Source organism: Bison bison, unplaced genomic scaffold, assembly GCF_000754665.1.
Source record: "Bison bison bison isolate TAMUID 2011002044 unplaced genomic scaffold, Bison_UMD1.0 scf7180017864533, whole genome shotgun sequence".
In the NCBI taxonomy this organism is placed as follows: domain Eukaryota; kingdom Metazoa; phylum Chordata; class Mammalia; order Artiodactyla; family Bovidae; genus Bison; species Bison bison.
The window spans coordinates 16,978,911-16,989,151 of record NW_011495082.1 but is presented as its reverse complement, the minus strand read 5'-3'; the positions used below and the strand labels follow the sequence as shown (position 1 = coordinate 16,989,151).

The following is a 10,241-nucleotide window of genomic DNA, read 5'->3' as shown; positions in this document are numbered from 1 at the left end:
TCAGCCCCACTCCACCCCACACCAGGATAAAGGGCAATGCAAGAGAAAGCCAATCACTAAAGTATCCATTTATTTATTTCCTTATGGCTCTCACCTCCCCAACCCCAACTCCAATATTTCAGTTGTTTCACTACCCCTCCACATTAACGCTTTCTTCCAGAAAGTGGGCCAGCCCATCTTAGCAGGCCACCAACGAGAAAGGTGGAGGTAACAACTGAACATTATTGGCATGCCCTGATCTTTCTCAGATTGTGCCTTCTTGCCCTTATTTGTCATGTCCCCATACTTCCCCATAAAGGCACTTTTTTTCCACTTTCTACACAGATGAGCAATGTTAAATGAGCACATTAGGTATATAGGCCAAGTTACTAACAGAAAAATGAATAAGACAGTTCTCAGATTTCAGTCTTGCAAGATTTAGGCTCTTCTCTTAAAGTAATATTTATTCTACAAAACATTCACTTGGCATACATCTTATGCTACCCTGCCCTTCCTCTCCCAGTAACAGGCATGTCTTTGGAGGGAAAAATCCACTGGAATCCCTTTTGTCCCCAGAATGCCTGCATGTTCTCAGTAGGGACCTTGTGGGTGAATTCTGCTCGTTAGAAGACTGGGTTCCAAATGGTCTCCTCAGAAACATTCAGATTATTTTTAAATTCGCACTATAACCCATCGCAGAGCGTGTGGTGTACAAACAGGTTTTATCTCCACAATAATGTTGAAATTCACTAGCAGCTGCCTAAAGTGCTAAGAAAAGTACGGAGGCCACATCTGGACTGAGAGAGAGAATGTATACTGAAACTCAAGGGTTAGTGACGTCTGCCGCATGCACAGATGAGAAACATGGTGGTATGCGTGCTCAGTATTCGCCATCTCGACTCTAAATCCTGAGCCAAGGTCTGAATTCCACGAAGTTCAAGTATTTCTTACTGCCTAAGTTCCTTTCCCTAACTGAAGCATCAGACCACGGACAGATAATTCGAGGTTCTTCTAAATATACATTTCCATGTATAATCCTTTTATGTAAAAGTTTGGTGAAGAATATTCTTCCGAGTGAATTAGACTTAAGGTCAATCACAGACCCAATGTTCTCTTCCTCTTTGAACTAGCACACAGTAAGAACCCTTTCCCAAGAGTATCTGTAGCAACTTTTAAACTTTTCCAAAAAAGCAAAAGCATCAAAGCCACTTAAAGATGCCACTGTCTGTGCAGCGACTCTTTTCTTCCAGTAGATGCTGCGATCTTCTGTTTAAAGAGTTCCCTTTTCTCATCCTGTGCTCTCCCATAAATCGGTAACATCCCAGACAACCCCAAATCGGGGTGACATTTGGCAGACTTGGTTTCAGACTCTTCCTCTGAAACCATTTAACAAAACCTGGCACAAAGTCCTTTTATGATGGCGAGAATACAAATTCAACATCCAGCCCCACTCCTAAAGTGACTGAGGGGGTCCAGCAAACTCAAAATAAGAAACCAAACCCCTTCTTCTTTTGGTTTGTTTCTAGGAGTGTTCTTCCTCAGCTAGAAAATTCCTGAATGTTTCTCTAAAGTATCAGAAGATCCATTTCATAATTCTAAAAGCACACTACAAAACAGAAGGTGCGTCCGTAACGGCTGACAACCTCCACTCGTAGCTTTATAATCATATTTATTATATTTCCAAGGCAATCTTCCTCATCAATGTCCACTCCCCTAATCAAATCACATTGTTTAAAAAGGCAAATTCACTTATTACTTGCTGCCCTCTCTGCATTACAGTAGCACACGCCTTTGCTGTCTCTCCGCCCCACCTCTTCTAGAGCATTTATGCCTGACAGTCACCTCCTCCTTCCTGTAACAGACCACTTAGGCCAGAGTCATTTCAAAGTTCCCTTAAAAAAACTTGATGCTTATAATGGAAGAAAAGCCTTCTCAAGACAGAATTCTGTTAGAATGAGAAAATAAGTAAAAACAGGTTGCTTTTCTCAAGATCTCAAGTAATATTCTTTCTTTAGTGAAAGGTCAACTTGCCTTTTAAAATTAACTTAGAATCTTCCAAAAGTTCCCAACACCCCCAGTACTGAAATCATTTAAACAGACATCTCAGGGAGGGAAAAGATGCAGTGAGCCAAGTGTGGGCATCGAAGGGCAGAAGGGGCAACGACAGGCCTCAGTGGGTCTCAACCATAGCCTGGCTGAGCCTGAGTCAGGAAGATGTGGGGCTCTGAACAGGCTTACATTTCAGTCCATCCCCACGGTCTTCTTTTCCTCGACTGCTGACTCTGGAAGCCCTGGAACCAGAGGTACAGGGCAGCCAGATGGAAGTCAGGGAGCAAAAGGAGCTCACCTGGGACTGAGGCAAGGCTGAAGCTTATTACTGCTTCAGTGCATCAGCAGAGCCTCTAAGAGTGGTATTTTTGCTAAAAAAAAAATTATTAAAAAAACACAGTTATGTGACACTGCAGTGTATTTTAAGATAATGTCAGCAGGTATATGATGGCCAAAAGTATGCTCTGTTTAGTACAGAACAGCGAAAAAGGAGGGAAAGAACAATTTAAAAACAGAAATCATGTTAAAAGGCTAAAGGAAAATGGGATTTTTGTGGGTTTTTTTCCAGCTGAAAAAGATCTAGCCAAACCTTTTTCTTGATAGGATAGCATTACCTACTACAGGAGTACACGCGCTCAAGGACAGGGAAGCAAGACTGAGCCAGTGAGGGCGCTCTGCAAACACAGTTTGAAAACTGACCCTAAGTTTTGAAACTCTTTCCAGGACACCAACTTTAACTTATATATATGTACTTAATCAGATAATAGTAAATATATCACATCTCAAACTTTAACCCCTTTCATTTTTGTCACAGAGCTTCACACCTGTTTTTAAGGAGAAACAAAACAAAACAAACTGCTATATATTTTTATTTAGCTTAAATAATTATGTAGGTGCATGGACAGAGACAGACCTCAGTCACACAGCAGTGTGACCGAACATACATCATTGCCATGAATACATCCTTTACCTTGAAATGTGAATGAGCACCAAAGGCAAAATTATTATATTTTCTTTAACAAAAATGGAATCTAAAAATAAGTGCTTCAGCGAATCCTTGAAAAGTAAACTGGCTTGTTGATCAAAGTGGACTTCGTTAAAGCACACCACCACAATGTGTGTTTACATCACCCTTTTATTTCATAGTTAGAAATAATACAGTTCCACAGGGTAAATCATCAATAAATAATGGTGTTTAATCATTAAACGTAAAAATCCCAACTCTTTGGCATCTGACAGGATTCTATTTCTTGTCAAACTAATAACTGTATAGATATAGTTAATCTTAGTGATCATCCGTCGATACAATATGTTACAAAGGTGCAATTTACTTTAAAATGTACAACAGCTGAAAATTTCCAGCCCACCAAGAAATCTGAACAACTCTGTAAGATATGGGCCAACTTCCCCAAGGTTCTTTCACATAATCTGCCTTAGTGGAAGTTTACTAAATGTTGATTAAGAGTTCCTAGGGTTTTCTAATACTTATTCTGCCCTATATAGAGTCTTGTCATTCATTCTGTTTAAAGACAACTGCACCAGGAATGACCCACTCATTTAATTAAAAAGTGTTCTTATTTTATAAGCAAGATTGCTAACATCTTAGAAACTGACAGCCCCTAAAATAAAATTTAAAATAAGCAGGTCTATGCTGCCAGAAATGCCAATTCAGTAATAAATTGCACCTTCAAGAGTCAAAAAAGAAAAAAAGAAATATCAATAGAAACTTTTACAAAAGTAAGTTACATACATGTTTTTTTCAAAATATATTCAAGAATAGTTGAGCTGTATTTGTTACTAAAGCCAGGGCATTATTTCTTTAGCAACAAATTAAACCAGTGCAATTGACATAAATTGTTAAGTAATCCAGGATTAACCCATTAAAACTGTAGAAGCACTTTAGGCTCCTGCACTAATCCTAGAAACTAGAATTTCAACGAGTGCCTGTGCTGCACAGAACTAAAACTGGAATGATCTGATGACATGCTGAATGGTATCACTTCATACTTAGTTTAAGCATTTGATAGTAGAAATCATGAGTTTCTCTATAGAGTTCCATTCACTTACAGAACATTCAGATGCAAACAGTATTTGCCTATAATCCACAATTTAAAGTATCCTTTCCATTTTAAAGTTCCAGATGAATTTTAAATTAGAAAATAAGCACTAAAGAAACTTTTTCAACTTATGGAAACTTCATATTGGACTCTTTCCGGTAAAGCTTCCCCCCACCCATTGTAAAATAAATACTTTGTATCCCAAATTTAATTTTATTAAGACACACTTTAATAATGCTATAAAGAAATATTTTACAGCCATAGAGATCAATAACTTTCCATGCGGAAATAAAAAATTCATTGCTCAATAATATTACTGAGGCAAGTGAAGAAAGATTATTCTCTTGTCAATCTGAAATGTTAATTTTTTCAGTGCAAAACCAGTTATAAAATATTTAAACTCAATATTTAAAAATAAAAAGTGGTCCAATTTAGCAATGTTCAAGTTCTAAATTTCATAAAACAAATCATTACATACATTTTATAGTAAAATACAGAGATTAAAGAAGTACTTGAGTACTTAAGATATAAATTTCTAATGAATCATACCAAGTCAGCAACAATCAAGCAGATAACATTTCCAATTTGAGTATCAGAATTTTAAATATGATATTACTGTACCAAAGCCTTTTTTTCCCCCCTAGCTAAAAAGCTATACAAACTAATGGTCAACCTTCTCTTTTCCTTGCAGTTGCATACTCTAGAATGATCTCCCCTCAAGTACCTGTGATTCCATTCCTGTATTCAAATTTTGATCCAGACAATTTGTATGTTCCAGGAACACTTAGCTGATTTAACCATCTATAATGTAAAGAGTCCTGTACAGAGTACAACAGTGGAATTTTCTAGCCAAGTATAGGCTGACCTAAACTGGTTTACACTCTCTTACAAGTCCCTCATGTATTATTCCTAGCAAACACACGGTCCCCTCTGAGGGTTAGGTGTTGAAGCTGGTACTGTAGCACTTCTGTGTCAGCTGGCTCCTTGATGTTCATTTTATCTAGATTGAGGTAGTCCAGAGATTTGGAGTGAGCCCTCTTACCTTTAAGAAGACAAAGAGGCAGAGGCCCATGGAGGGCTTTATAAGGTTCGTACGGTAAAGATTTAGTGCACTTGTCTCCTGAGCTGGGCATCCGCCTCCGCCTCCTGCCGTTGACAGCTGGAATCTCATAGGGCTGGTAGTACCTACTTCTGGTTTTGTACAAACGAGAGGAACGAGCAAGTCCCACATCCAGCTGTTTGGAGCGCAGGGAAGGCACGGCTTCTCCCTTGCTCTCCTCAGCTCCTGTGCACTTCTGGGCTAACTTCAGGAGCTCCTCACCAGTCGTGAAGCCAACCAAATAGTTCGAGTCCATGTGGAGGATCTGGTAGCCTGACACAGTCCGGCGCATGGGCGAGCACGGCGTGCTGGAGCAGCGGGGCTTCTCCGCCTCTGCCTTGCCCGGGGAGCTGGCCTCCGCAACTGGCAAGGGCAGGGTGGTCAGGGCACTTCTGGACTCGCCATTAACATCGACTTCCATTTTAGGCACCCGTCTACACACTCCTGAAAGCAGATAGACTCAGATTAGAAGGGTATAATGCCCAGAACCTCGGGCCAAGCCGGATCGTTTTAGAAGGCTCCAGGAGTTTGAAATCACATGGGCCTGAAAAACAGCCAATGTACAACTGGCAGATTTTTATGTATGTCTGTTAAACGTTCCACAGCAGGCATGAAATGACTGCTACTTCTTTGCCTTTAAGAACTCAAAGGCAGGTTAATACCATCTCATGGAGAAGCAAAGAGAAAGCAACAATGCTTCTCTAAATGCAGTGCTCCATTTAACCACACAAGCTTTATTCCTTGGTGTGATTATTCAGCAAATTAAATATGGATCCCAAATGAAGCAAATAAAAATAATCATGCACAATTTCTCAAGAACCCACAAAATATTTCCGACATGAAAGTTAACCTTTAACTTCTCAACTGTGTTTAAGGGCATACAGTAAAAGATAAAAGTTGATCAATTTCTCCAAAGAATCCAGCTTAGACCTAAAAAAGTTTTTCAACGTATGGTGGAGTCTTAAGGGAAGGTTCCCACAAACCTTATCAATGTTCCTTCTTCCATATCTCCAATTATTTAAAGGAAATCATTTTGTAGTTTAAAAGTTAATCCTAAATCCAATAAATCAGGCCATTTTTAATATTAAACATATATAAAAATCAGATGTTAGTTGACTTTTTAATCATAAAATATACCATAGATTTGACAGCTATTTTATTCTGCAACACCTAAGACACTGAACTTTGGAACAGTTTAGTAAACGGCAGAACAGTTCACAATAAATATTAATATTATTCATTATAATGATCATATTACATAATTTGGAAAGTCTCAGCAACAAAAAGTATCACAAACAATGACCAGCTTCCTAGAAACTCATAATTAAATCAAATTTTGAAAAATAAAACACAAAAGGAAATTGACAATGTCACTTCTGATAAACTTTATTTCTTCTTGATCTTCAATCAAAAGTAGATAGAAGTTTTAAAAGTCTCAGATCACTAATTAAATTGATATCAACTAATAATGTCAAAAAATAATGTGATTTTAAGATTAAATATTTATTGAAAAAAGCTATTATATTAAGCAATTCTCACAAGTCCCTCTGTAAAATAAATAACCTTTTCCTAATTGAATCATTTTCTAAAATTTGGTTTAAAATCCAAGCAATTAGAAAGCTAAAAAAACAAAAAACAAAAAAACCCCAACCTTATCCCTTCATTTACATGCTGTGTTTCCTTTTTCCTTCGTTGGAAAATAAATAAATCAAGATTATGAAGAATTGCCAGATGCTATCCTAGTCTCATTATGGTCCACACATTTCAAGTACAACTGAAAACTAATATCAAGAATGATTCCTGGGATAAAGCAAACACCACAGGGGATCCATGTAATTTTGCTTACTTACTTTTTACTCTAAATCTTAGATTATTTCCAATTTTAATTTAACCAAATTATCTTAGTCCCTCTTAACACTTCTAGATTTAAAGTAATTGGCTTTATTCTGTTTTATTGATGTAAAAATAAATTTATATTTCATCATATCATTTATTTCTCTATTGAGAGGATGGAAATAGGAGGTGACTGCCACCTGCTTTGACATGTATGCAAAAGTCTAAAGATTTCTCATCTAATAAAATTTAGAGAACCATATGAAGCCTCATCAGATAGTATGCTGAACAAATGTTTACTCTAAGCCGAATGACAAATTAATCCTTCCTTTCTCGCTAATTTTGCAGTCCAGAAAGAGCACAGGAAGACAGATGCAAGGCCTCCAATATACCTAACCAGACAGGAAGCTACAGGCAAGAAGTCATTCTGAAAGAGAAGGAGAGGAGGGTTCAGTGAGACTTAAATAATCAGGGCTGTGGCGGAGATGGAGCCCAGGCACCCCACCCGAGGAGAGGCACGCAGGTGGTGACACTCGAGCCATCGGTCCACACAGAGCAACACACTGCTCTAGGTTTCTTCCGTGCCTGGCGGTCCATGACAGCCCATGCATCTCCACCAGTCACCTTACCACATCCCTATCTGGCACCTTGTAAACTCTCTAACATCCATGATTTCACACCCCACACATTCTGAACTGGAGGATAATTCAAAAAGAGACTAAGAAGCTGGAAGTCACCCTATTAGCCCCTTAGTGTAAACACTGCTAAGCAAGCTGACAATGTACAAAGTCACAGTCAAGAAGAGTGAGTGCAGGTTTCTCTCAGCAATGCAATCATCACAGATTTGCTCCCTCATTAAGTCAATCCTGCTGCATCATGGTGGAGAAGGCGATAGCACCCCACTCCAGTACTCTTGCCCGGACAGTCCTATGGACGGAGGAGCCTGGTGGGCTGCAGTCCTTGGGGTCTCAAAGAGTTGGACATGACTAAGCGACTTCACTTTCACTTTTCACTTTCATGCCTTGGAGAAGGAAATGGCAACCCACTCCAGTGTTCCTGCCTGGAGAATCCCAGGGACGGGGAGCCTGGTGGGCTGCCGTCTATGGGGTGGCACAGAGTCGGATACGACTGAAGAGACTTAGCAGCAGCAGCTGCATCAAGGAAGACCAAGAGGGATCTCTTAGAATCTCTATAGAGGGTGAGGATAATGGATGGCAAGATACAAAGATTTGAGAGAAAAAGAAAGTATACACGAGCTTGAAAAATCAATACCTAGGAAATTAGAAAAGTGAAGAAAGTGAGTGAGGCAAAGTATAAAGGTCAAAATTTGATGTGACAAAAAATAGACACTACTTTTAGATGAGTAACTATGACTGGTTAAGTTCCCATCAGCCAAAACACCATAAAAAATATCACTTGGCTTGGGCAAAACTATCCAACAGGATCCTCAGACATCTAACCTGATAGAAAATGATTTAACCTAGACTGTCAAATAGAAGATGTGGCTTAAGAACTCTGGAAATTTCAACCAAGCAGCCTACTATACTTTAGCCTACCATATGTAAGAAAACCTACTAGACTTTTTAAACAACACACCCCCTGTAGAAAACACTACTTAACTAAAAAGTTAAAAAAAAAAAAAAAATGCATTTCTAATATCCCCTTGGGCTTCCCTAGCAGCCCAGTGGTAAAGAACACACCTTCCAATGCAGGCAACCTGGGTTTGATCCCTGTATTGGTAAGATCCCCTGGAAAAGGGAATGACAACCCACTCCAGTATTCTTGCCTGGGAAATGCCATGGACAGAGGAGCCTGGCAGATTACAGTCCATGGGGTCACAAAAGAGTTGGATGTGACTTAGCGACTAAACAACAACAACAACATCCTCTTAGAAAAATATTTAACCTAGTAACTAAGGATCAAATATGCAGATGACACCACCCTCATGACAGAAAGCAAAGAGGAACTAAAGAGTCTCTTGATGAAGTTGAAAGAGGAGAGTGAAAAAGCTGGCTTAAAACTCAACATTCAAAAAACTATGATCATGGCATCTGGTCCCATTACTTTATGGCAAATAGATGGGGAAACAGTGGAAACAGTGACTGATTTTATTTTGGGGGGCTCCAAAATCACTGCAGATGGTGACTGCAGCCATGAAATTAAAAGATGCTTACTCCTTGGAAAAAAGCTACGACCAACCTAGACAGCGTATTAAAAAGCAGAGACATTACTCTGCCAACAAAGGTCCGTTTAGCCAAAGTTATGGTTTTTCCAGTAATCGTGTATGGATGTGAGAGTTGGACTATAAAGAGGGCTGGGCACTTAAGAATTGATGCTTTTGAACTGTGCTGTTGGAGAAGACCTTGAGAGTCCCCTGGACTGCAAGGAGATCCAACCAGTCCATTCTAAAGGAAATCAGTCCTGAATATTCATTGGAAGGACTGATGCCAAAGCTGAACCTCCAATACTTTGCCCATCTGATGCAAAGAGCTTACTCATTGGAAAAGAGCTGGGAAAGATTGATGGCAGGAAGAGAAGGGGATGACAGAGGATGAGATGGTTGGATGGCATCACTTACTCAATGGACATGAGTTTGAACAAGCTCTGGGAGTTGGTGATGGACAGGGAGGCCTGGCATGCTGCAGTCCACGCAGTCGCAAAGAGTCGGACACAACTGAGCGACTGAACAACAAGGATCGATACTCTATGTAAAACTTCTGAATGAGAGTGTTGCCATACTGAAACATGAAAGTGCTCATTTTAAATATTACATGCATAATAGCTGCTACCTGCTGAACCTCTGATGACAATTCTAAGGGCTGGAAAACTGAACTTTTTAGTTGTAAAACATCAGTACTTCTCCAAACAACTGAGTATTCTCAAAACTAACAGCTCTTTGAGGTGGTTTCATGGTCTCTGCAGCATACTGTCTTATATACAAGAACATCTTCAGACTTCGACATTTATGTAGGAGCATGAATGATACAACCAGGACCCTGCAAATTGCTTAGATTAAAAAAAAAAAAAAAAGAAAAAGATCCTTTTTACTTACATGTTGCCCTTCTAAAGATGATCTACTGTGTGGCACTAAGAAAGCGATGTAGAGGCTAGTTGATTGGCAAGTAAACATTCCATTTTTAGCTGGGGAGAATGCTGACTAAGCAGCATAACCTTTCATCCTTCAATGTGACCAGAAACAAAACTTTTTATGTTATTAAACTTCC

The 10,241-nt window shown here is 39.2% G+C and overlaps 1 protein-coding gene across 3 annotated transcripts in view; it reads right to left on the bottom strand.

Moving 5' to 3' along the window:
* Positions 1–2,881: 2,881 nt before the first annotated feature.
* Positions 2,882–10,241, bottom strand: part of LOC104982559 (chromosome unknown open reading frame, human C5orf30) — a 20,445-nt gene continuing 13,085 nt past the window's right edge. For 2 of the 3 annotated variants that reach the window (XM_010831983.1, XM_010831984.1), the window contains one exon: positions 2,882–5,628. In XM_010831983.1, the coding sequence (XP_010830285.1) occupies positions 4,982–5,605 (624 nt within the window). In that variant the 5' untranslated portion in view covers positions 5,606–5,628 and the 3' untranslated portion in view covers positions 2,882–4,981. Of the gene's footprint in view, positions 5,629–10,069; positions 10,236–10,241 lie in introns of those variants that run through there. The other variant, XM_010831985.1, reaches the window with a different exon arrangement.